Source organism: Salvelinus fontinalis, chromosome 12 (genome assembly GCF_029448725.1).
Source record: "Salvelinus fontinalis isolate EN_2023a chromosome 12, ASM2944872v1, whole genome shotgun sequence".
NCBI classification, from domain to species: domain Eukaryota; kingdom Metazoa; phylum Chordata; class Actinopteri; order Salmoniformes; family Salmonidae; genus Salvelinus; species Salvelinus fontinalis.
The window spans coordinates 39,200,844-39,228,479 of NC_074676.1; the positions used below are offsets into that span (position 1 = coordinate 39,200,844).

Here is a 27,636-nt window from a genome sequence, read left to right on the forward strand (position 1 = left end):
TCGAAGTGTTCTTTATTTCATGACTACCGTAATGTAGTGTGCATCTCATATACAAATACAGAAGACACACACAGCAGTTGCACCATCTCATTTGGCTCGTAAACATTGCTGCCAGGAGCCTGCCACTCGCTGCAACATCACATATTTGATAGCCCCTGTCTATGATGCTGCATTTGAAGCACGTTGGGACCATCTGCTATTCACTATCTCATAGGTGTCTGGCTCATAGGCGCCTACGCTACCCTATACTATCTATAGAGTGGTCTCTGATGCTGCATTCGTAGCAAGCTCGGACCTTCTGATAGCCAGACACTTATGAGATAGTAGCTGTCTACACTATGGTGTCTACACCTGAGATTACCTTGTCATAAAATTATCCATGAAGCATCCAGGCTTGATTTAAATAACTTGGTCCTATGCAAACGCTTCTATGCTGTACAAAGTAACTAAAAGTAGTCTTGTTTTTCATGTTTTGGACTTAATTATAATATGTAGACTTACCAAATAGCCTGATAAGGCAGCATAGCCAGCACTCAGTTGAACTTAAGACATCAGAGCAAACAATTGTGTTGATACAATTAATTGTGTTGAATTCCTATACTCAGAGTTCATGCAATCATATTATACCAGCAGAGGGCACAAGACCCCATGATGATACAAATGTTACTGACTGACATCACAGTCAACAGACTTCCTGTGATGAATGACAGATTTGTATCCAATATGTTGATGCTAAATGCTACAATTTCACGATGGAATGCATTCTCCGGATGCGAAGCCATGAATAAGAATAACAAAGCATGTTATCAAACGATTTACACTACTGAGTCAGCAAAAACCCAATAATGTTGGCTAAAATGCCAACTTTAAAAATTCACATAAATTAGTGGAAAAGTGTGCCATTGTCACGTTCTGACCATAGTTCTTTTGTGTTTTCTTTGTTTTAGTGTTGGTCAGGACGTGAGCTGAGTGGGCATTCTATGTTGTGTGTCTAGTTTTCACGTTTCCATGTTTGGCCTGATATGGTTCTCAATCAGAGGCAGGTGTTAGTCATTGTCTCTGATTGGGAACCATATTTAGGTAGCCTGTTTTGTGTTGGGGTTTGTGGGTGGTTGTCTTCTGTCTTTGTGTTCTATGCACCAGATAGGACTGTTTCGGTTTTGCCACATTTGTTATTTTGTATTTTGTAGTGTTCACGGTTTTGTCGTTATTAAACATGATGAACACTAACTACGCTGCGTCTTGGTCCGATCCCTGCTACACCTCCTCTTCAGACGAAGAGGAGGAAATCTGCCGTTACAGAACCACCCACCAAAACCGGACCAAGCAGCGTGGTAAGGGACAGCAGCAGCAGCGGCCAAGTACACAGGACTCCTGGACATGGGAGGAAATTCTGGACGGTAAGGGACCCTGGGTTCAAGCTGGAGAATATCGCCGCCCTTGTGAAGAGCTGGAGGCAGCTAAAGCCGACAGGCGGTGGTATTAGGAGGCAGCACGGAGGCGTGGCTGGAAGCCAGAGAGGCAGCCCCAAAAATGTATTGGGGGGGCACACGGGGAGTGTGGCGAAGTCAGGTAGGAGACCTGCGCCAACTTCCCGTGGAGAGCGGGACACCGTGTTATGCGGAAGAGCGCACAGTGTCTCCTGTACGTGTGCATAGCCCGGTGCGGTACATCCCAGCTCCCCGTATCGGCCGGGCTAGAGTGGGCATCGAGCCAGGTGCCATGAAGCCGGCTCAACGCATCTGGTCTCCAGTGCGTCTCCTTGGGCCGGTGTACATGGCACCAGCCTTACGCATGGTGTCCCCCGTTCGCCAGCAGAGCCCAGTGCGGGCTAAGGGGAGTATTCAGCCAGGTAAGGTTGGGCAGGGTCGGTGCTCAAGAGCTCCAGTACGCCTTCACGGTCCGGTATATCCGGTGCCACCGCCTCGCACCAGCCCAGTATCACCAGTGCCAACACCACGCACCAGGATTCCTGTGCGTCTCCAGAGCCCTGTTCCTCCTCCACGCACTCGCCCTGTGGTGCGTGTCTCCAGCCCGGTTCACTGCTCTTATTTCTTGGCCCAAGCAAGTCTCTTCTTATTATTGGTGTTCTTTAGTAGTGGTGTCAATTCGACCATGAAGGCCTGAATCACGCTGTCTCCTCTGAACAGTTGATGTTGAGATAACAGTTGATGTTGATGTTACTTGATGTCACGGCTGTTGAAGGATGAGGACCAAGGTGCAGCGTGGTGAGCGTACATTTTCTTTATTGACTCAAAATGACGCCAAACAAAACAATAAACACTACAAAACCAAACCGTGAAGCTCAAAGGCTATGTGCCCTAAACAAAGTCAATTTCCCACAAAAAACGGTGGGAAAAAAAGATACCTAAGTATGGTTCCCAATCAGAGACAACGATAGACAGCTGTCCCTGATTGAGAACCATACCCGGGGCCTCCCGGGTGGCGCAGTGGTCTAGGGCACTGCATCGCAGCGCTAGCTGTGCCACCAGAGACTCTGGGTTCGCGCCCAGGCTCTGTCGCAGCCGGCCGCGACCGGGAGGTCCGTGGGGCAACGCACAATTGGCCTAGCGTCGTCCGGGTTAGGGAGGGTTTGGCAGGTAGGGATATCCTTGTCTCATCGCGCACCAGCGACTCCTGTGGCGGGCCGGGCGCAGTGCGTGCTAACCAAGGTAGCCAGGGGCACGTTGTTTCCTCCGACACATTGGTGCGGCTGGCTTCCGGGTTGGAGGCGCGCTGTGTTAAGAAGCAGTGCGGCTTGATTGGGTTGTGTTTCGGAGGACGCATGGCTTTCGACCTTCGTCTCTCCCGAGCCCGTACGGGAGTTGTAGCGATGAGACAAGATAGTAATTACTAACAATTGGATACCACGAAATTGGGGAGAAAAGGGAGAAAAATGTAAAAAAAATATATATATATATATAAATAATATATATCTTTTTTTTTTAAAGAGAAGAAAAAATAAATAATAATATATAAAAAAGAAAAAAAGAGAAACCCGGCCAAAACATAGAAAATCATAGAAACACAAAACATATGCCCACCCCAACTCACGCCCTGACCAAACCAAAATAGAGACATAAAAAGGATCTCTAAGGTCAGGGCGTGACACTTGAACTCTGTGAATCAAATCAAATCAAATCAAGTTTATTTTATATAGCCCTTCGTACATCATCTAATATCTCGAAGTGCTGTACAGAAACCCAGCCTAAAACCCCAAACAGCAAGCAATGCAGGTGTAGAAGCACGGTGGCTAGGAAAAACTCCCTAGAAAGGCCAAAACCTAGGAAGAAACCTAGAGAGGAACGAGGCTATGAGGGGTGGCCAGTCCTCTTCTGGCTGTGCCGGGTGGAGATTATAACAGAACATGGCCAAGATGTTCAAAATGTTCATAAGTGACAAGCATGGTCAAATAATAATCAGGAATAAATGTCTGTTGGCTTTTCATAGCCGATCATTAAGAGTTGAAAACAGCAGGTCTGGGACAGGTAGGGGTTCCATAACCGCAGGCAGAGCAGTTGAAACTGGAACAGCAGCAAGGCCAGGTGGACTGGGGACAGCAAGGAGTCATCATGCCCGGTAGTCCTGACGTATGGTCCTAGGGCTCAGGTTCTCCGAGAGAGAGAAAGAAAGAGAGAAGGAGAGAATTAGAGAGAGCATACTTAAATTCACACAGGACACTGGATAAGACAGGAGAAGTACTCCAGATATAACCAACTGACCCTAGCCCCCCGACACATAAAATACTGCAGCATAAATACTGGAGGCTGAGACAGGAGGGGTCAGGAGACACTGTGGCCCCATACGATGATACCCCCGGACAGGGCCAAACAGGAAGGATATAACCCCACCCACTTTGCCAAAGCACAGCCCCCGCACCACTAGAGGAATAACTTCAACCACCAACTTACAATCCTGAGACAAGGCTGAGTATAGCCCACAAAGATCTCCACCACAGCACAAACCAGGGGGGGGGGGCGCCAACCCAGACAGGAAGATCACGTCAGTAACTCAACCCACTCAAGTGACGCACCCCTCCTAGGGACGGCATGAAAGAGCACCAGTAAGCCAGTGACTCAGCCCCTGTAATAGGGTTAGAGGCAGAGAATCCCAGTGGAGAGAGGGGAACCGGCCAGGCAGAGACAGCAAGGGCGGTTCGTTGCTCCAGAGCCTTTCCGTTCACCTTCACACTCCTGGGCCAGACTACAATCAATCATATGACCTACTGAAGAGATAAGTCTTCAGTAAAGACTTAAAGGTTGAGACCGAGTCTGCGTCTCTCACATGGGTAGGCAGACCGTTCCATAAAAATGGAGATCTATAGGAGAAAGCCCTGCCTCCAGCTGTTTGCTTAGAAATTCTAGGGACAATTAGGAGGCCTGCGTCTTGTGACCGTAGCGTACGTGTGAAGTGTGAAGCATTTATTTGGGCTGCAATTTCTGAGGCTGGTAACTCTAATAAATATATCCTCTGCAGCAGAGGTAATGCTAGGTCTTCCTTTCCTGTGACCGTCCTTATGAGCGCCAATTTCATCATAGCGCTTGATGGTTTTTGCGAATCCACTTGAAAAAACGTTCAAAGTTCTTGACATTTTCCAAATTGACTGACCTTCATGTCTTAAAGAACTGTAATTTCTCTTTGCTTATTTGAGCTGGTCTTGCCATAATATGGACTTGGTCTTTTACCAAATAGTGCTATCTTCTGTATAGCACCTCTACATTGTCACAACACAACTGATTGGCTCAAACGCATTAAGAAGGAAATAAATTCCACAAATAATTTTTTAACAAGGCACACCTGTAAATTGAAATGCATTCCAGGTAACTACTTCATGAAGCTGGTTGAGAGAATGCCAAGTGAGCAAAGCTGTCATCAAGGCAAAGGGTGGCTACTAGAATCTCAAATACAAAATATATTTTGATTTGTTTAACACTTTTTTAGTTACTACATGATTCAATGTGTTATGTCATAGTTTTGATGTCTTCACTATTATTCTACAATGTAGAAAATAGTAAAAAATAAAGAAAAACCCTGGAATGAGTAGGTGTACTGTATGTGTTGTGCAACTCCATAAACAAACTGTTGTACTAAAAAAAAATGTTTGTATTCATATTAAATCATGTATAATTTGAATAAGCTAAAAATGTAGGTACATCATTGGATTTCAATGTTGGGTTGGACACAAGTTTTAACTTATTGGATTTCCCAAATATCTATTGAGCAATATCTTACTGTGCCCCACCCATTCATTTAGTCTATTGTGCAAACGCAACTGGTATAAAGGCCTACAGTGGAGACATTGAATATAGGATCTTGCTCTGTTGTTGCATCAAAATTAATCCGAAAATTAACACAACAGACTGCAAAACATGTAACTTGTATTATCAAGCAAAGTTTATTTGATATCAGAATCCAAGTAAAAATAGGAATGTGAAATAAACTATTCAGTGCAACAAAAGATGACAGCTTCACATTAATATAAGAAAACACTGAAATAAGACACTGTGGAGCATTGAATATAAAATGTACATGTAATCTGTTCATAAATGCTTGCTTGTAAACGTTAAAATGCGTAAGAAATTACATGTGCCCAAACCTGTTTGGTAACATTCGAGTTTGTCAATAAACATGCAAATACTTTTTACTTTCAGTATAAGGCTATGATATAGTAATACAATGACGATATGCTGGTTTGGTCAAGTCTTGGGACTGTCTATGTAAAGTACACCCATGAGAAATAATGTGTAAACAGTATACAAAAACGTACATTAGTGAAGTCCTTTCAGTCTGTAACGTTGTTGGCTCCATGCACATAGTGGACATATTTGAGAGTCAACAAGAAAAGGCTAATGAGCTTATTTATGCTGGTTGACAAATGTCATCCTGCTACTAGTACACTTGAACTTGATGTGGTGATAACTGGCATCCGCTGTTCACATGATTCAAAACCTTTTGTTTTAGCTGAGCCACTTGTTCCCGGAGTACATTTGCCGTTGAGGCCAGGTCAGTGTTTTGAGTTTTTAGGTTCTTAACTTTGTCCTCGAGTCTGGATATCCTCTCCAGTTTCCTCTTTCTACACTTGGACGCAGCAATTCTATTCCGCAGCTTTTTCCTCTCGGCTTTAATGCGCTCCTGCGTGTCCATGTTGATAGGCGACAGTGGCGGACTATCGCCGAAGCTGTGCACGTCAGGGACTGTCTGCGGCTCATCCTTCAAGGTTTGCAGCCGGGAATGCGCTTGCTGTTGTGTGGAGCCTAAATGATGAGAGGGAGGTGGTGGGAAGGGGACAGTGTCTGTGAAGTAATTGACAGTGGTGCCCAAAGGCCCATTGCCATAACTGTTCAAGTTCGTATAGACGGGTAGGTCCAGATGTATGGTGACAGGAGCAACATTGGTGCTTAAGTCCATACTGTTCGTTTGAGCGCACGTTCCGCCGTTCAGCTGGTTCTGTTTGTGTAAGTCCTCGAGAGCCTTGACGAATCCCTCCGCAAACTCCTGTTCGTCGGTTACCGACTTGGGGTAGAGAAACTGAGAGGTTGGTGTTGTTGTGACCATTCCGTTGGACTGAATGATGAGTCTCTCTAGCTCCGGGGTGGCCAGTTTCAGCAGGCCAAGGTCCGGGGAGATGAGGATGCTCTCGGTGTCGCGGAGATTGGGCTTTAAATTTGTGGAATTTGCCAGGTTTAAACTCATGTCCTTCTTCATTATATTTAAAAAAAAATACAAAATCTTAGATGACAGCAGCTGTAAAAATTCAGCACACCCTCACAACAGAAAGAGGGGTTCCCATAACAGCTCAGTTGTTGAAGAGGAAACGATGCGTAATTTGCGCACAATCAAATCAAATCCGCGTTTAAAGTTTTCCTACCCTTGTCCACGTTCAGTGTATTGATCGCATTTTCCTTCACTAATGATGTCTTTTTTGTTTTTCCTTAATAAGAAACAATTAATAAGAAACAATAGATGACCAGCCTCCAGCTAGAGGTAGAAGTTTCTATGCGTGCGCTCGCGCGCTGCCTCCATCTTTTCTATCCTCGTAGGTTCCATTGTGTCACTTCAGAGCGCGCAGATTGGACAAAAATTACGTTTTTCCAGAATTTATTTGAATAAGGGGACGTACCATTCATATTACCATGGAAAAGGCGGGTAAATTGCAAACAGTGCGGTGCATTGTGGTCAGTGGGTTGGTCAGTGCTTGTTTCCTTCCCTATTCTATTTCTTTTGCATTTTGTACAGTAAAACAAGTCATTTAGATCGGTTAGACAAATATTTTTGCTCTATTAAGTGTCCCATAACATTATTTTGACTTTATCTAAGAAGTGTGGTGCAGAGCTGGTTATAATTCCAATGTCATCCCCCTGAAAATATATAACAAATATTACAACAAATATTATGGTAGAACTCAAATGTGCTGGTTGAAAAAAGACAGGTGGCACCGTGATGATGTAGCGAACTGGTCTGTCTGCCCAATATAAATTATCAAAACTGTTGGCGTAATAAAAATACCATAAATAGGAAAGTATACCAGTTTCATTTGAGGACCAGGATGTTACTGCTGTGCCCTACAGATTGCAAAATAGCTGGGAACAGATTTTTGGTGTACGATGCAAGATTCAAGAGGTATTTTTAGTATTATTATTATGATTTTTCGGCAGGGGTCTCAGATGGTTGAGGGGCAGCTCTCGTGGAACTGTGAGGGGATCTTGGAGGGTTGGTGGCCTGGCGGTTGGGAGCTTGGGCCAGTGGCCAATAGGTCACTGGTTCGGGTCCCCGTTTTGACCTGGTGGGAGACCTGTCGACATGCTCCTGGGCAGGGCGTTGACCCTGGTTACTTCTGTGGGTTGCTCTGGATGGGAGTCTGTTAGATGACAATGTACTGTAAATGTTGAGCAGCTTCACTGCAGGTAGATTGTATGTTTTAATATTTAAAAAAAAAAAATACAACATTTAAATAAAAAGTGTGGTGAAAATCAAATAAAGAAAAAAACAAATGGAGAAAAAGTGTTGGGCCAGTAACTGAAAAGTAAACAAACCCAAACCGACTGGGTGACAAATCTGTCAATGTGTACTTAACCCACATGTCGCTGTCTGCTAAACTGTCACAATGAGTATGGTTTTTATGTGTTTTTATAATTAGTTTCATGAAAACATACATAAAATGACTGTCAGTGGATTCAAGGTCACACTACAACTGATTAACACAAGAAAGGCACACTCACATGTAAAGTGCTTGATTTGCCAGAATCCCATTACTACTACAGAAACATCAGATATCAAATTACCCTCAATCAGCCTCACTTGTGTATATCTGTGTTGTCACTGTAAGGGGAGATACAGTTCCTGCTGCCATTGCCTGCCTTTGTGCCCTTTAGCAAGGCACTTAACCCCCCACAACAACTGATCCACAGGCACCCTGCTCAATACTTATGTAAATAAGGTATTTCTGTTTTTATTTTTAATAAATGTGCAAAACATTTCTAAAAAACTGTTTTTGCTTTGTCATAGATTGATGAGGGGAAAAAACAATTCAATACATTTTAGAATAAGGCTGTCTACTTCCCCAGCATGCTAAACTGTTCATTTAGATGTCTAGTCATTGTGCTAATGCTAGTTTACATTAGTTTGCGAAACTACATTTAACTTCCTTCATACTGGACGCAGAGACATAAAAATAGTATCCACCAGTTTATCTGACTCTGGAGAAGTAGCTTCATTGCCAACATCTTGAACTATTCCTTTAAATACCTGTCCCAAAGGCCATACTAAATCAACATATTGTTTCTACACGCAGATGTTATAGAAGATCATTTTCCACTGCTGTTATTAGACACAATCCGATTTGTCTCCTGTGAATGGAGCTGCTCAATTTCTAGAACAAAACATTGAAGTGTATGCACTTTGAAACTGAGCCTTATCCGGCTCCCCCAGTCTTCATACTGGCATGGTAAGGGTTACACCGAGGAGGCGTGTGTGCGTCATAGGTAGGCCCATCTCTGCAAGGCATCGTGGGGGCGGACCCGCTCAGTGGGTGGACCACGTCTGTCTGTGATGTCAGAGAGAGAGAGCAGCGATGGAAGTCTCAGTGGCGGAAGTAAGGGGTGAAAAGGGGGAGGGGGTGAACGTAGTTCACTGAACAGGCAAGATATTTGCGGGGGTGGTCCTGTGAGAAAAAAAACTGTCAGTTGAGGATAAAAAGAGGCAGTAACATCTCCTAGTATTTTTTTGTTGCAATGTGATCAGGGCTGTTGTAGCCTGCTCATTCTATAATACACATGCTGTTGCTATACGTGGTATTCGGGCATGACGAAAAAGGCCATGCAGTTGTATGTATTCAGATCATTTACATTGTTTTATGACATAATTTAAAGGCTGAATGCTCTATGTTCAGTGAATAACCCAACAAGTCATAAATTTAATGAATACGACAAGGTGGTTATATCAGTTGCTGAGAAAGTATATTATGTACAGGGCAAGACCCTATATTTGTTACTGTCAAGGAAGAATGACATCACCAATGTACAGAAGAGTACAAAAGGAAGACAGGCGAGATGTGAAGAGGGGCGTCATGCACCCCGAAAATCTGAGGGAGCACAAAGTACATGAGGATGACTGGCGTGTGGTCCGGAGAGGGGCTAAGTCCTCCGACCATACATTTGAGAATTTCGCATTTTTCAAACACGTGAAATAGCTCAATATGCTTAATTCTATGTCAAAGGTATGTACAGTTGAAGTCGGAAGTTTACATACACTTAGGTTGGAGTCATTAAAACTCAAATTTCTTGTTAACAAACTATAGTTTTGGCAAGTCGGTTAGGACATCTACTTTGTGCATGAAACAAGTACTTTTTCAAACAATTGTTACCAGACAGATTATTTCACTTATTATTTCACTTTCACTGTATCACAATTCCAGTGGGTCAGAAGTTTACATACAATAAGTTGACTGTACCTTTAAACAGCTTGGATAATTCCAGAAATGGCTTTAGAAGCTTCTGATAGGCTAATTGACATAATTTGAGTCAATTGGAGGTGTACCTGTGGATGTATTTCAAGGCCTACCCTCAAATTCAGTGCCTCTTTGCTTGACATCATAGGAAAATCAAAAGAAATCAGAAAATATCAAACGACCTCAGAAAAGAATTGTAGACCTCCACAAGTCTGGTTCATCCTTGGGAGCAATTTACAAATGCCTGAAGGTACCACGTTAATCTGTAAAAACAATAGTACGCAAGTATAAACACCATGGGACCACGCAGCCGTCATACCGCTCAGGAAGGAGGCGCGTTCTGTCTCCTAGATATGAACGTACTTTGGTGCGAAAAGTGCAAATCAATCCCAGAACAACAGCAAAGGACCTTGTGAAGATGCTGGAGGAAAAAGGTACAAAAATATCTATATCCACAGTAAAACGAGTCCTATATCGACATAAAGTGAAAACCCGCTCAGCAAGGAAGAAGTCACTTCCAAAACCGGCATAAAAAAGCCAGACTACGGTTTGCAACTGCACATGGGGACAAAGATCGTACTTTGGTCTGATGAAACAACATTTTTAACTGTTTGGCCATAATGACCAACGTTATGTTTGGAGGAATAAGGGGGAGACTTGCAAGCCGAAGAACACCATCCCAACCGTGAGGCATGGGGATGGAAGCATCATGTTGTGGGGGTGCTTTGCTGCAGGAGGGATTGGTGCACTTCACAAAATAGATGGCTTCATGAGGATGGAAAATGATGTGGATATATTTAAGCAACATCTCAAGACAACAGTCAGGGAGTTAAAGCTTGGTCACAAATGTGTCTTCCAAATGGACAATGACCCCAAGCATACCTCCAAAGTTGTGGCAAAATGGCTTAAGGACAACAAAGTCAAGTTATTGGAGTGCCCCTCACAAAGCCCTGACCTCAATCCTATAGAACATTTGTGGGCAGAACTGAAAAAGCGTGTGTGAGCAAGGACACCGGCAAACCTCAGTTACACCAGCTCTGTCAGGAGGAATGGGCCAAAATTCACACAACTTATAATGGGAAGCGTGTGGAAGGCTACCCGAAACGTTTAACCCAAGTTAAACAATTTAAAGGCAATGCTACCAAATACTAATTGAGTGTATGTAAACTTCTGACCCACTGGGAATGTGATGAAATAAATAAAAGCTGAAATAAATCATTCTCTCTACTATTATTCTGACATTTCACATTCTTAAAATAAAGTGGTGATCCTAACTGACCTAAGACAGGGAATTTTTACTAAGATTAAATATCAGGAATTGTGAAAAACTGTGTTTAAATGTATTTGGCTAAGGTGTATGTAATCTTCCGACTTCAACTGTATATTTTGCTGCATATCTAAGCATTGAGTTAAACTGTTTATAAAATATTTTTTTATAAACTAAATCCTTCTCTAAATTCCCTCCTGCATAAGGACCAAGCCTACAGACAAATCAAAATGTATTTAACTTCTGGCTTCCAGTGGACTATTCAGTTTTTTTGAAAGTTAATTCCTAGTCACGCTAGTGTGTAAATACTAGCATTGCTGTTTAAATTAAAGATTGAAAAGAATGTGAGTCTTATTCAGTATATTTAGTTATTTTTTGTTTTTCTAAAGTCTACCAACCTTGCCAGCAGGCATGCCAGCTAAGATAGTTAGACAAGCTAGCTACTCTAACTTGATTCAAAGCCTGAAAAGGCTTCATGGTAACTGCTTTTAGCAATGCTAGTATTTACACATTAGCGTGACTAGGAATTAACTTTAAAAAAAATGGAATGGTCCACTGGAAGCCAGAAGTTAAATACATTTTGATTTGTCTGTAGGCTTGGTCCTTATGCAGGAGGGAATTTGACAAAAAAAAACGTATAATTAAACAGAATTTCCAAACGTGGGTCTGCTGTAGGCCCATTTCCTTAGCGAGGTCAGTTCCTCTCTGCTTACTTCATGTCAAAATAAAAGTCCCGACATGTTCTTGCTTTAAAAAAAATATATATATATATATACTTACATTTAAAAAAAATGTATTACAAAAAATACAAGGAAGGGGTAACATTAAAGTATTCGAACATGAAGGACAAACAATACAGCATCAAGACACTATCAAACATGTATCAGTCTTTCCGCAACAGAGACATCCTTATGTGTGAGGGTGCGTGTGCATGATAGTGATATAAAATATATGTCATAGTTTCCTTTTTCATAATCACAATCTTGTGAAACCCAAACCCTCCAAGATCCCCCTACAGTTCCCCAATAGCTGTCCCTCAACCATTCGAGACCCCTCCCACAGTCCCCCCCCCGGAATAATAAAAAAAAAAAAAGAAATCCATTCCCCACCCCCAAGAACCCCCCCGATGCACCAACAACCAAGAGAATGAACTAAAGAGAAAAAAGGAAAAGACAGAAGAAACAGCAAACAATGAAATTTAAAAAAAATAAAATAATACATTTAAAACAAAGGACATCAAGAACAACTGAAATCATAACAGCAATGCGAACTGTATATGTTTGTGTGCATGTCTGGCACTATTACATGTATGTGTGTGTTCTTGTATGTGTTTATTTGAATGAGAGTGTGTGTATATGTATGTGTACAAACACCTGCACGGCATCAGCCTCGGGCAAACCGGCATTAGTTGTAAAAACATTGCCACTTAGTGTCATTCAAATGTACTTTTTTAATGTTTTTTTTCCCCCTTTTATCTTTGACCATCATTCTCTATCTCACACAGCAACTCCACTCCCACTTGTCTCCAATTCCACATCCCAACCCTCAGCTTCCCTCAGCCCATCCCATCTATCTCTGCTGGCCACCCACTTCGTGTTTCGACGCAACACATATCTTTCAACTATGCTGTGATGTTTAACGTACAATTTCAATCTATCTAATCGAATAGAATCTACAGATTGCATATTGAAGATAAATACTTTTACTAAGAGTATTAGTATATTAGTAATTGACTGACCCGATCTCTCCAGATCCCCTAGCAGTACTATTTCTAGGGTCAATTTTAGATCAATGCTATGCATTTTCAGCCATTCCTGAACCTGAGACCAGAAACAGGCTACCTGCGGGCAATACCAAAATAAATGGACTATTGATTGTAACGGTCCTGACCTGTTTTATGTTGTTTTTGTATGTGTTTAGGTCAGGGCATGTGTTTTGGGTGGGCAGTCTATGTTATCTGTTTCTATGTTGGTTTTGGTTGCCTGGTATGGCTCTTAATTAGAGGCAGGTGTTTTGCGTTCTCCTCTAATTAAGAGTCATATTTAGGTAGGGTGTTCTCACTGTTTGTTTGTGGGTGATTGTCTCCTGTGTCTGTGTCGATGTTACACCATATGGGAATGTTTCGGTTTGTTCGTGCGTTTATGTAGTCTGTTCCTGTGTCAGCGTGCTTCGTGTATTTGTAAGTTCGTTTGTTCAGGTCTGTCTACATCGTTTTGTTATTTTGTTAGTTATATCAAGTATAGTTCGTTTTCGTCTTTGTCTGTTTTGTTTATTTAATAAATCATCATGTATTCACAACCCGCTGCGCCTTGGCTTGATCACTACTCCACCTCTTCTTATGAGGAGAGAGAGGAACGCCGTTACAGAATCACCCACCATTCCAGAGCCAAGCAGCGGAGTAAATGGAGTAAGGGACAGGAAAAGAAGGAGCAATGGACATGGGACGATATATTGGACGGAAAGGGTTGCTACACATGGGAGGAGATCCTGGCTGGTAGGGATCGCCTCCCATGGGAACAGCTGGAGGCACTGAGGAGAGCAGAGGCTACCGGAGAGAGGAACCGGAGCTATGAGGGAACTCGTCTGGCACGGAAGCCCAAAAAGCCCGTAAGTAACACCCAAAAATTTATTGGGGGGGGGGCTAGGAGGTAGTGGGCCAAGGGCAGGTAGGAGACCTGCGCCCACTTCCCAGGCTTACCGTGGAGAGCGGGAGTACGGTCAGGCGCCGTGTTACGCAGTAGAGCGCACGGTGTCTCCTGTACGAGTGCATAGCCCAGTGCGGATTATTCCACCTCCCCGCACTGGTAGGGCTAGATTGGGTATTGAGCCAGGTGTCATGAGGCCGGCTCAACGCGTCTGGTCTCCAGTGCGTCTCCTCGGGCCGGCATACATGGCACCTGCCTTACGCATGGTTTCCCCGGTTCGCCTACATAGCCCGGTGCGGGTTATTCCACCTCCCCGCACGGGTCGGGCAACCGGGAGTATTCAACCAGGTAAGGTTGGGCAGGCTCAATGCTCAAGAGTGCCAGTACGCCTCCACGGTCCGGTATTTCCGGCACCACCTCCCCGCCCCAGCCTAGTACCTACAGTGCCTACACTACGCACTAGGCTACCAGTGCGTCTCCTGAGCCCAGTTCCTCCTCCACGCACTCTCTCTGTAGTGCGTGTATCCAGTTCGGTGCCTCCAGTTCCGGCACCACGCACAAAGCCTCCTGTGCGTCTCCAGAGCCCTGAACACACTGTATCTTCTCCCCCTACTAATCCTGATGTGCTTATCCTCAGCCCGGTGTCACCAGTGCCGGTACCTCGCATCAGGTATAGAGTGGGCTTTGAGAATACAGTGTGCCCTGTCCCTGCTCCCCGCACTAGTAGGAAGGTGCTTATCCTTAGCACGGTGCCTCCAGTTCCGGCACCACGCCCAGGTCTACAGTGCGCCGTATCCGGCCAGAGCCATCCGTCTCCCCAGCGCCATCTGAGCCATCCGTCTCCCCAGCGCCATCTGAGCCATCCGTCTCCCCAGCGCCATCTGAGCCATCCGTCTCCCCAGCGCCGTCTGAGCCATCCGTCTGCCATGAGCCTGCAAAGCCGCCCGTCTGCCATGAGCCTGCAAAGCCGCCCGTCTGCCATGAGCCTACAGAGCCGTCCGCCAGACAGGAGCCGCTAGAGCCGTCCGCCAGACAGGAGCCGCTAGAGCCGTCCGCCAGACAGGAGCCGCTAGAGCCGTCCGCCAGACAGGAGCCGCTAGAGCCGTCCGCCAGACAGGAGCCGCTAGAGCCGTCCGCCAGACAGGAGCCGCTAGAGCCGTCCGCCAGACAGGAGCCGCTAGAGCCGTCCGCCAGACAGGAGCCGCTAGAGCCGTCCGCCAGACAGGAGCCGCCAGAGCCGTCCGCCAGACAGGAGCCGCCAGAGCCGTCCGCCAGACAGGAGCCGCCAGAGCCGCCAGCCAGACAGGATCCGCCAGAGCCGCCAACCAGACAGGATCCGCCAGAGCCGCCAACCAGACAGGATCCGCCAGAGCCGCCAACCAGACAGGATCCGCCAGAGCCGCCAACCAGACAGGATCCGCCAGAGCCGCCAACCAGACAGGATCCGCCAGAGCCGCCAACCAGACAGGATCTGCCAGAGCCGCCAACCAGACAGGATCTGCCAGAGCCGCCAACCAGACAGGATCTGCCAGAGCCGCCAACCAGACAGGATCTGCCAGAGCCGCCAACCAGACAGGATCTGCCAGAGCCGCCATGAGCAGCCAGAGCCGTCAGAGAGCCATGAGCGTCGAGAGCCGTCAGAGAGCCATGAGCGTCGAGAGCCGTCAGCCCGCCATGAGCGTCGAGAGCCGTCAGCCCGCCATGAGCGTCGAGAGCCGTCAGCCCGCCATGAGCGTCGAGAGCCGTCAGCCCGCCATGAGCGTCGAGAGCCGTCAGCCCGCCATGAGCGTCGAGAGCCGTCAGCCCGCCATGAGCGTCGAGAGCCGTCAGCCCGCCATGAGCGTCGAGAGCCGTCAGCCCGCCATGAGCGTCGAGAGCCGTCAGCCCGCCATGAGCGTCGAGAGCCGTCAGCCCGCCATGAGCGTCGAGAGCCGTCAGCCCGCCATGAGCGTCGAGAGCCGTCAGCCCGCCATGAGCGTCGAGAGCCGTCAGCCCGCCATGAGCGTCGAGAGCCGTCAGCCCGCCATGAGCGTCGAGAGCCGTCAGCCCGCCATGAGCGTCGAGAGCCGTCAGCCCGCCATGAGCGTCGAGAGCCGTCAGCCCGCCATGAGCGTCGAGAGCCGTCAGCCCGCCATGAGCGTCGAGAGCCGTCAGCCTGCATAGACCTGCCAGAGTCCCTCAGCCAGGATCTGCCAGAGTATATCAGCCGGGACCTGCCCCTTGTCCCGGTGTTGCCCCTTGTCCCGGTGCTGCCCCTTGTCCCGGTGCTGCCCCTTGTCCCGGTGCTGCCCCTTGTCCCGGTGCTGCCCTTTGTCCCGGTGCTGCCCCTTCTCCTGGTGCTGGCCGTTTATTTAGGGGATGTGAGTTTTAGGGTGGTCATTGGGAGGGGAAGACAGAAACGGGGAGTGACTATGGTGGTGTGGGGACAGCGTCCAGAGCCGGAGCCACCACCGTGGTCAACTGCCCACCCAGACCCTCCCCTGGACTTTGTGCTGGTGCGCCCGGCGTTCGCACCTTGAGGGGGGGGGGGTTCTGTAACGGTCCTGACCTGTTTTATGTTGTTTTTGTATGTGTTTAGGTCAGGGCATGTGTTTTGGGTGGGCAGTCTATGTTATCTGTTTCTATGTTGGTTTTGGTTGCCTGGTATGGCTCTTAATTAGAGGCAGGTGTTTTGCGTTCTCCTCTAATTAAGAGTCATATTTAGGTAGGGTGTTCTCACTGTTTGTTTGTGGGTGATTGTCTCCTGTGTCTGTGTCGATGTTACACCATACGGGAATGTTTCGGTTTGTTCGTGCGTTTATGTAGTCTGTTCCTGTGTCAGCGTGCTTCGTGTATCTGTAAGTTCGTTTGTTCAGGTCTGTCTACATCGTTTTGTTATTTTGTTAGTTATATCAAGTATAGTTCGTTTTCGTCTTTGTCTGTTTTGTTTATTTAATAAATCATCATGTATTCACAACCCGCTGCGCCTTGGCTTGATCACTACTCCACCTCTTCTTATGAGGAGAGAGAGGAACGCCGTTACATTGATTCTGCATCCTCACAACAAAATCTGCAGAGCTTCGATGATTTTATGCCCCAAATATTCAACATTTTGTTGGTGGCAAGAATTATATATAATAATTTTAGCTGAAAAGCACGAAGTCTTGAATCTTGCGTTGTTTTATATATCAACTCATACACCCTGTACCATGGAATCGGTACATCAAAAATCTCTTCCCAACTATTTTGCAATCTGTATAGCACAGTTGTCAACATCCTGGTCCTCAAATGAAACTGGTATACTTTCCTATTTATGCTATTTTTATTCCTCCGCCAGTTTTGATCCTTTATATTGGGAAGACAGACCAGTTCCCTACTTCCTCCCGCTGCCACCCGCCTCCTCCATTTTTGGGGCAATGCTGTAATCAATTGGTTGTACTCTTGGATTGAGCAGACCTTCCTGTACAATTCTGATAACTCCATGAAGGACATAACTCTACCATTACAATTTATAATATCATTTAAGAACAAAATGCCCCTTTCAAACATCTTTCCCATAAATACAGGTATTTTATCAACCAGCACATTTGAGTTCATCCATAATATTTGTTGTAATATTTGTTCTATCTTTTCAGGGGGATGAAATTGAAATTTTAGCCAGCTCTGCAACGCTTGTTTGAAAAAGACAGATACTTTGAAAAAAGTATCATTTTCAATTAATCAAAAATGAGACATGGCAATCTGCACAAAGGCAAAAAGGCAATTTTTAAACAATGGATGTGTCCCGCCCTGACCTTAGAGCCGTTTTATTTCTCTATTTGGTTAGGTCAGGGTGTGATGTGGGGTGGGCATTCTATGCTTTGTTTTCTATGTTTCTTTATTTCTATGTTTTGGCCGGGTATGGTTCTCAATCAGGGACAGTTGTCTATCGTTGTCTCTGATTGGGAATCATACTTAGGTAGCCCTTTCTCCCTCCTTTCAGTGTGGGTAGTTGACTTTGTTAGTGGCACTATAGCCCTCGGAAGCTTCACGGTTGTTTATTTTGTTTCTTGTTTTGTTGGCGACATTCTAAAAATAAAAGAGAAATGTACGCTTACCACGCTGCACTTTGGTCCACTTCTTTCGACGGTCGTGATAGGATGAGCTTTCCTTATTCATCTACTTGAGAACCATTTAGGGTTCAAATAAAACTTTTGAATGAGTGAAGCTTTTAGAGAGAGGTTTAGTGCTTTATATTTAATCATCTCAACCCACCCTATTCATTATATAGACAGGCTCGTTTTGTTTTTGTCTGATTTAGCGTCCCAGATAAAGCTAAATATTTTTTGCTCATATGATTTGAAAAATGAATCAGGAGTAGGCAGCGCCAATAGTAAGTGAGTAAACTGAGATATGACTAAGGAGTTAATCAGGGCATTTTTTCCATAAATAGACAGGTATTTACCTCTCCATGGTTGCAGGATCTTGTCTATTTTTACAAGTTTTCTATTGAAATTCATTGTGGAGAGCTTATTTATATATTTTGTGATATGAATACCGAGTATGTCTACTTCACCATCAGCCCATTTTATAGGTAAGCTGCAGGGTAATGTAAACGTTGTATTTTTTAAGGATCCAATACGTAATATTGTACACTTGTCATAATTAGGTTTTAGTCCAGAGAGTACAGAGAAGTTATCTAGATCTTTAATGAGACATTGCAGGGATCTAGTTTGCGGACTTAACATAAAACTTTAGTCATCGGCGTACATGGACACCTTTGTATTTAAGCCTTGGATTTCTAATCCTCTAATGTTGTTATTGGATCTGATATTAATAGCTAGCATTTCGATGGCCATAACGAATAGATATGGTGACAGCGGACACCCTTGTTTAACTCCTCTTGACAATTCAAAACTCTCTGAGAAGTAGCCATTATTTACTATTTTACACCTGGGGTTGCTATACATTATTTTTACCCATTTTATAAGAGAATTCCCGAAATTGAAAAAATAAAATCCAGTTTTACTTTATCAAATGCCTTTTCAAAATCCGCTATAAATACCATTCCTGGCTTCTTATATGTTTCATGATGTTCTATGATTTCTAGTAGTTGTCGTATATGATCTCCAATGTATTGTCCATGTAAAAAACCTGTCTGATCAGGATGAACAATACCTGGTAAAACCCTTTGAATTCTGAGTGCTATGCATTTTGCTAGTATTTTTGCATCACAACATTGAAGTGTAAGGGGCCTCCAGTTTTTTTAGATAGACTGGGTCTTTATATTTGCCATCTGGGTCTTGTTTTAATAATAGAGAAATCAGACCTTCCTGCTGAGTACCTGACATACTACCATTTCTATAGGAGTAGTTAAAACAATCTAACAATGGAGCTTTTAGTATATCAAAAAATACTTGATATACCTCTACGGGTATGCCATCAAGCCCTGGGGTTTTTCCAGACTGAAAGGACTTCATAGCCTCAAAAAGTAATTTCTCTGTAATTTGGCCTTCGCACTGATCTTTCTGTACATTTGTTAATTTTCCATTTTTTATATTATTTGGAAGGAATTCCTTACCGTAATCTTCATTCAGTGGGAGAGGATGAGATGGAAAAGAGAATATCTTCCTAAAATAATTAGCTTCCTCTTTTAAAATATAATTCGGAGAATCATAGATGACTCCGTCTTCAGTAACGAGTTTTTGCAAATTCTTTTTGTTAGCGTTCCTGTATTGGAGATTCAGGAAGAATTTTGTGCATTGTTCTCCATATTCCATCCTGTTAGCTTTATTTTTGTAATAGATTACATTAGATCGTTCTTGAATAAGTTCCTCAAGTTCTTTTTGTTTTTCCTCTAACTTATTTTGTATCTCTGCAGTATCATTTTTATTGCTATCTACCTGTACTATTAGTTCATGGATTTCCCTTGTTAGTCTTGTTTCTTTAGCCAGAAACTGCTTTTTTATTATTGATGAAAATTGAATTGAATGACCCCTGAAGGTACATTTAAAGGTATCCCAAACAATAAGGGATTTGCTGAACCTATATTATACTGGAAAAATTCAGTTATAAACTATTTTGTCTTAGTTAAAAATAAATTGTCCTCCAGTAAACTTTGATTACATTTCCAATATCCCCGTCCACGTGGAAAATATATAAGAGTTATGTGAATGCCAATTAGATGATGATCCGATTGCATTCTGTCTCCTATTAAAACTTTTTTAACCTTTAATGCAAGAGAGAAAGAGACAAGAAAGTAGTCAAGACGACTAGCTTGATTAAGTCTCCTCCATGTATATCTCACTAGGTCGGGGTTTTTTAGTCTCCAAATATCCACTATTTCTAATGTGTCCATAATATTTGTGATTTCCTTGAGGGCACGGTGATGATAGTTTGTAGAGTGATTACCTTTACGGTCCATTGAGGTACTTAACACTGTGTTATAGTCTCCTACCATAATGATTAGATCATTTGTTGCCTGTAAGTTCAATAAATTGGTATAAATGTTTTCGAAGAAGTGTGGATCATCCTGATTTGGACCATATAGATTAATGAGCCAAATCTCTTTTTCGTCCACTTTCATATTCAAAAGGGTCCACCTTCCTTGTGAATCAATCCTGATTATTTGCACATTCAGATCGAAATTTTTGTTAATTAATATCATCACACCCTTTGAGTTCCTTTGTACATGACAGAAAATTATTTCACCACCCCATTCTTTTTTCCACGCAACATCATCTAAGGATGTAGAGTGAGTTTCCTGTAAACAGTATATGTTATATTCCCTTTCTTTTAGCCATGTAAAGACTGATCTTTAAAAAAAATAATCTGCCAAACCGTTACAATTATAACTAGCTATACTTATTTCCCCCCTTACCATAACTAGATAATATTCTCAGGCTAAATTGACCATAATTAGTGCTTGTAAAGTTACTGCCATCAGAGGTATTATGAAGGTCAAAACTAGAGCTTTCAAATGTCGGATATTTAGAATTCAAGAAATAGGTTCTAGCAATATTTTTTTAATTCCCTTGCCTGTTTGCCTGTGAGCCAATGCCACAGATGTTAGAAAATCGAGACAAATTATGTGTGTAACAAATCCGAGTAGGTTGATGTGTATGATATTGGATATGATATAATGACATTGTGTATGATGTCTGTATAAGAGTAAGACTATAATGTGTGAATAAAATAATAACTCTGCCAATTTGCATGTTTGAGTATCTATGTAGTGCGTAGTCTTAATATTAATAATTGTAATCCATATCGTATCACCATCATAATTACCTTTAACATAATTGAAAAACACATCCCAGCATTTCCATAGCAATTGACGTTTCACATGATCATGAAAGAGACCTTGCATTACTCTAGAGAAGGCTTCACTATAGTACAAATGTATTCCGTACAATATGTTATTATTCCCCAATGCCCCTATTTTGATATCTTCCCCTTGGAAGTTGTAAACATATATAAACTTGTAGACAAATACATAAAAAAGATAGACAAACAATAAACACATTAAATTATAAAACAGTTCTCGACAATAGAGCTTTTTTTGTTTGTGCTTTTTTTGTTGTTGCAGCTATGGCACACGTACAGGACTTTTACTTTGACTTGAGGTAAGCGGAGAGGAAATGGGTCTACAACAGACCCATGTTTGTAAAGTCTGTTTAATATATGTTCTATTAGATGTTTTTTTTTAAGTATACATCAACTCCTATATAAGAGCATTCTACCTGCAGTTAAACCTCTTGAATGCATCTAACATTTGGAGGCAAAGTAATACTATTGAGCAGATACACATGTAACTATGAGAACCTGGGTCATGTTTAGTAAGCACGAAAACAAAGAAAACAGCCCAAAAGGGAGTGAAACAGGGACATATTACCTGAACTTGTGCATTAAGAAATGTTTGTATTCTGTTTTTAACAGATTCACTAGTGTACCCTAATGAACACAAACCTTAACTATAATTGATACTGCAATAGCAGGTTCATTATAACAAAGCAGGATAGGAGAATCAAGCCTGTACAGACATATGGTGAATTTAGAGTACACATATTTCAGTGCTACAAGTCAAGGCACAGTGTGATAACACATCAGGAATGTTTGGCATCACTAATGCATGCTGGGAATGGAACACCTTTAAGCCGTGGCCAGGCCCAGGTAATGAATAGGTCTAGTGTGTGCTAGTGTTGAGCAACATGTCACTTGCTGAGCTGTTGTATCTGAGGAATCACCCAATATTTATGTCCACGATTGGAGCGGTTTAGCGTTGTTTAAGGTATTTGGTGAGAGCATCTGTCTTAATCAAATCAAAAAAATTTTTTTTAGATGCATGCTGTAGCCTCGTTGTTACACAACACTTAACAGTGTAACACTTAACAGAACACTTAAGTAACAAGCAAACCTGATACCAGGTTTCGGTGCATGTTATCACGGCATGATTGCTTTGATGTGAGTGTGTTTTCTGGCTTCACCACAGTTCAGTTTTGCAGTGTTTTTACCGTTAAAATGAGCAGGGGCAGCAGTTTCATGATACATGGCCTGTCTTCACCTCTGTTCCCATCATGTGCACTCCTCTTGGCCCATGACGCAGTTTCAACGTGTAGGTGAGGCTCCACACTCACGACTATGTGGGGAAACCCTGTGTGCAAGGAGGTAGAGGACTAGTTTCATGTGAGGTTAGAGCCTACGGTGGTTAGAGGGACACTATAATACCTGTCACACACAGACCCACACGCACACACACTCAAAGCCACAGTAAGCCCACGCATCACAGCAGTGGTATTATGCAGTGATTTCGATGCTGATGTGTTGACTGACATTTAGCAATTAGTTGATTAATCATCATATGTCCTTCTGAATAAGAAAAAAAAACGTTTTTGAAATGTCAAGAGTTTTTCCATTAATTCTCATCTCACTTTTGAAAAGAAAATAGAGGCATGCATATTAATGATGTTTGGGGAGGGGGGGGGGGTCAACAACACATCAATAATTGAACAATATTTTCATGGAAACCATACGATTAATATTGGTGTATGAGCGAAAAAAGTTTGTTTAGTGGGATCAGCGGTTCTGTGTGTGAATTGACTACTACAGAGAGGGAATGACATATTAAACGATATTCTTTGTTGATTTTTCTTGATAGTCAAAGGAACCATAAATCACTGCAGTGAACTAAGCCTGGAAGGAATTCTGTGGTTCAGACAAAAAGTTGACCTGACCTCAGTGCCAAAAACAATGCCTTTTTCAACATGCCCTTCTCATATCAAGTCACAATGAAAAAGTAATCACTTTGACAGTGACACCCACTTGATGAAAGCACAAAGATATGGGAATGCATTTAAGACATTTCACAATGGCAAAAAAAAAGAAGATATATGCCACTCAGCCACACAAATATACCAAGGCTTTTAGCACTTGTGTTTGCCTAAAAAAAGGGTTGAGTCAGTATAATGCAATAAAGTGGAAGCATAATGGAATCAAAGTAAACAGCCTAGAGGGGCTCAAAATGTTGACAGATGTCCTTACAAGAGAGCATGCTGTAGGCCTTCGATGTCTCAGATTAATCTAGTCAGCGTTAGTTCAAGGAAATAACCCTGTAACGTCATGTCTCACAGTCAGTGTTAAATGCATTGACAGGAGACTAGGCAAACTCAGACAACTACTGGGGAAACAATCTCCAAAGTAATACGAGGCCTTTCAAAACAGTAGCACTGAAATTCTCATTTCACCACTGAAATTAAATAGAGGAAAGGAAAAGCTTCTCTTTAATGGGAATGGTGAGAGAAACTGTAATAATGTTTCCTGGCAGCCTGCATTAGATGTTGGGTTTCCATAAATACATGGACAGGCTGGTATATTTGTGCCCTGCAGTAAAAATAACCCAGTTTCCCAAGGGAAGTGATGACATCAGCAGCCTGCCTGCATCAGCAGCCATCATCTTCCTCAGGTAGCAAGGAGGGGGCCGTCGCCACGGCAACACTGTGATGCAACGTGACGCAGGTGAGAGAGTGGCAGATTAGAGCGAGGCTGCGTTTGGGTGGGCTGGTGCAGTGGTGTATTGGCAAACAATGCGTGGGAGGATGGGAGAGAAGGAGCGGAGGAGAGGAAGACACAAAGACTAACTCTGAAATTACCTCCTCCTTCCACTCCCCTGGTCAAAGCCAGTTATCACAGCTAACATTTCAGGAAATAAATTACAGCAGATCTGATCCGCACGCAGATCTGATCCGCACACCCCTTGAGCAATGACTGAGAAGCAGAGCAAATGGGTTTTCCTCCCTCAGCAACTCATCTTTTTACGTCGTTCTGCATTTGTGGTGAAATTCTGTCTCAGAATGAAAGGGAAACTGACAGCAAATGAATTCCAATGCAGCAAGAAAAAAGCTTTTAGCAACACAGTTAACACTAGGCATACTAGTGATTCAGAGATGCCGAATCCTTTTTTTTTTTTTAAAGAGAGGTTTCCTTTTCTTTAGTACAGCCACATATATGGTATTGTAGGGATAGTGGGAATGTGTTTTCTAATGCATCTGACATGACACAGATTGATCAACCACATAAAAGCTGATAATAAAATGTATATCCTTCCAATCTTCAACTCCTTGGGGACTACTTCCCTTGTGTGATTTGCGTGAAATATGTGGACACCTGCTGGTTGAACATCTCATTCCAAAATCATGGACATTAATATGGAGTTGGTCCCCCCTTTGATCCTATAACAGCCTCCAATCTTCTGGGAAGGCTTTCCACTAGATGTTGGAACATTGCTGTGGGGACCATTTAGCCACAAGAGCATTTGTGCGGTCGGTTTTGCCTAACTAATGTTGGGCAATTAAGCCATGCTCGCAGTCGGTGTTCAAATTCATCCCAAAGGTGTTCAAGGAGGTTGAGGTAGGGCTCTGTGCAGGCCAGTCAAATTCTTCCACACCGATCTTGACTAACCATTTCTGTATGGACCTCGCTTTGTGCATGGGGACACTGTCATGCTGAAATAGGAAAAGGCCTTCCCCAAACTATTGCCACAAAGTTGGAAGCACAGAATCGTCTAGAATGTCATTGTATGCTGTAGCGTTAAGATTCCCTTCACTGAAACTAAGGGGCCTAGCCTGAACCATGAATAACAGCCCCAGATCATTATTCCTCCTCCACCAAACTTCTCCTGGCATCCGTTCTCCTGGCATTCGCCAAACCCAGATTTGTCCGTTGGACTGCCAGATGGTGAAGCGTGATACATCACTTCAGAGAACTCCAGAGTTCAATGGCGGCGAGCATTACGCCACTCCAGCCGACAATTGGCATTGTGCATGGTGATCTTAGGCTTGTGTGCTCTGCCATGGAAACCCCTTTCATGAAGCTCCCGACGAACAGTTCTTGTGCTGACTTTGCTTCCAGAGGCAGTTTGGAACTCTGTAGTGAGTGTTGCAACCGAGGACAGACGATTTTTACTCGCTTCAGCACTCGGCGGTCCTGTGAGCTTGAGTGGCCTACCACTTCGTGACTGAGCCGTTGTTGCTCTTAGTTTCAATTCACAATAACAGCACTTAGTTGACTGCGGCATCTCTAGAAGTCCAGAAATTTGATGAACTGACTTGTTGGAAAGGTGGCATCCTATGATGGTGCTATGTTGAAAGTCACTGAGCTCTTCAGTACGTGACATTCTACTGCCAATGTTTCTCTATGGAGATTGCATGGCTGTGTGCTCGATTTAATACATGTGTCAGCAATGGGTGTGGCTGAAATAGTAGAATCCATTAATTTGATGGGGTGTCCACATACTTTTGGACATTTAGTGTATGTACGTTAGTGATGTGCGGGTTGACTCATAACCCACAGTCCCCGCGGTTATATCCACCACAGGTTAAATAAAGAGAAAATACCTTAAAAAAAATCGATAAATGTATAATTATTGTGCAATTCATATCTATAGGCTACATTGAGGTCTGGACACAGACTGTAGGTCTATAACTGCTCACATAGCCATAATATTAACTCCTGCAGAATTTAGCATTTCTTGATGCCAGGTTACACCAAATGCAGGCAAAATGTTTTATCCGGGAACAGGAGTGAAGAAATATGATTTCCTTCTTTCAGCATCTTGAGAGAATGCTGATAGTATTTCAACCACATAAAATATGTATCCAAGCTGAACTAAAATCTTATGAGAAACATGTTTGGTTTTCACAGCTTTCTATTACCTTACAACCAGTCAAATAGATTTTATTTTGAAAATTTGATATATATATTTTTTTCTCCATTTCTCCCCAGTCCCTAAAGTCTTTCTCTGCAAAAGATGACAGAGAAAATTTACCGATGTCAACTAGAGTGAAGCATTCATTCTATCGAATGATGACATTATTCTGGTGATCAAGGGTTTATTTAGTCTTCTCGGGCAACATATAATTACAGAAGAGAAGTTGCATGTATCATGTATAATTATAGACAAGTTGACCAGAAAATAGCCTACCAAAATGTCTGAAATTATAAGCAGAAACATATCTAAATCGAGCAACAAAAAATGCCTGTCAAAAAATCGTTACGCACTTTGACCTTAGCCGAATAGCGCATTTGCTGTATTTGGGGGATAGGTTCAGGTGCGGGCTTCAGATTGTCTCTTCATCACGTACACTGAGTGTATAAAACATTACGAACAACTTCTCTTTCCATGACAGATTGACCAGATTAATCAAGTTGAAAGCTATGATCCCTTATTGATGTCACTTGTTAAATCCACTTCAATCAGTGTAGATGAACAGTAGGAGACAGGTTTTAAGCCTTGAGACAATTGAGACATGGATTGTGTATGTGCCCTTCAGAGGGTGAATGAGCAAGACAAAAGATTTAAGTGCCTTTGAACAGGGTATGGTATTATGTGCCAGGCACACTGGTTTGAGAATGGTCCACCACCTAAAGGACATCAAGCCAACTGGACACAACTGTGAGAAGCATTGGAGTCAACATGGGCCAGCATCCCTGTAAAATGCTTTCGACACCTTGTAGAGTCCATGCCCTGACAAATTGAGGCTGTTCTGAGGGCAAAATGGGGCGCAACTCAAAATTAGGAAGATGTTCCTCCTAATGTTTTGTACACTCAGTGTATAGTCGGGTGGTTGCGGATGTGTTAGCATCAATTGCGGGTGGGTGCGGGTGAACAGCTGACCTGTGCACCACTAATGTACGCCTACATTCATACAGGGCTATTATCATCATGAGTCACAGGCCCTCTGATGTCCATTGTCTACTAGCTAACTGTACTAGTTCCAGTTAATTCGTATGGGGACAAAATAATTGCAATCTATAGTATTTGTTGTTTGACACGTTTTGCCGTCTACAACGTTTTAAACTATGAGCAAAGAAATAGGCTAGTAGTTCCTGGATTGGCATTAACTCTATGGTTATAATTTTAAAATGGAAAGACAGAAAATGTTTATTAGTTAAAATCTTGAAAGCTTTATCTTGGAGAGAGCCGTTTGTCATTATCTCAGGGGTCTTTATCTGTGGCATATCTTGGCAGAATAAAACCTTAAACTGGAGACCATTAACTATCTCTCCCCCTCATTCACACACACATCAATACCCTATTCTCTCTCATAGTAGTTCCCCACAATGGTTCGAAATTGTGGCTTACAGGGACATCTAATACTTAGGAGTAATGCTATAGTCATGGATTTGGGTATAGAGTAACTTCAACATTCATTAAAGTATCTCTCATAATCGAGGTCTCTACAAACTAAAAGAAAACCTATTAGCTTGAAACTTCTGTTAATGGAATCTTTCACAACATCCTGAAAGTGCAGTTAGAAACAAAA

The 27,636-nt window shown here is 43.1% G+C and overlaps 1 protein-coding gene across 1 annotated transcript; it reads right to left on the minus strand.

Moving 5' to 3' along the window:
* Window positions 1-5,372: 5,372 nt before the first annotated feature.
* LOC129867375 (transcription factor JunD-like) lies at window positions 5,373-7,079 on the minus strand. The gene has a single exon (XM_055940734.1). It carries the CDS (start codon window positions 6,703-6,705, stop codon window positions 5,890-5,892), a length of 816 nt encoding a protein of 271 aa, XP_055796709.1. The 5' UTR covers window positions 6,706-7,079; the 3' UTR covers window positions 5,373-5,889.
* Between the last annotated feature and the right edge of the window lie 20,557 nt (window positions 7,080-27,636).

What these genes read in the sequence shown, in the direction of transcription:
- LOC129867375 (XM_055940734.1), bottom strand. Translation starts at nt 6,705, where the DNA reads ATGAAGAAGGACATGAGTTTAAACCTGGCAAATTCCACAAATTTAAAG.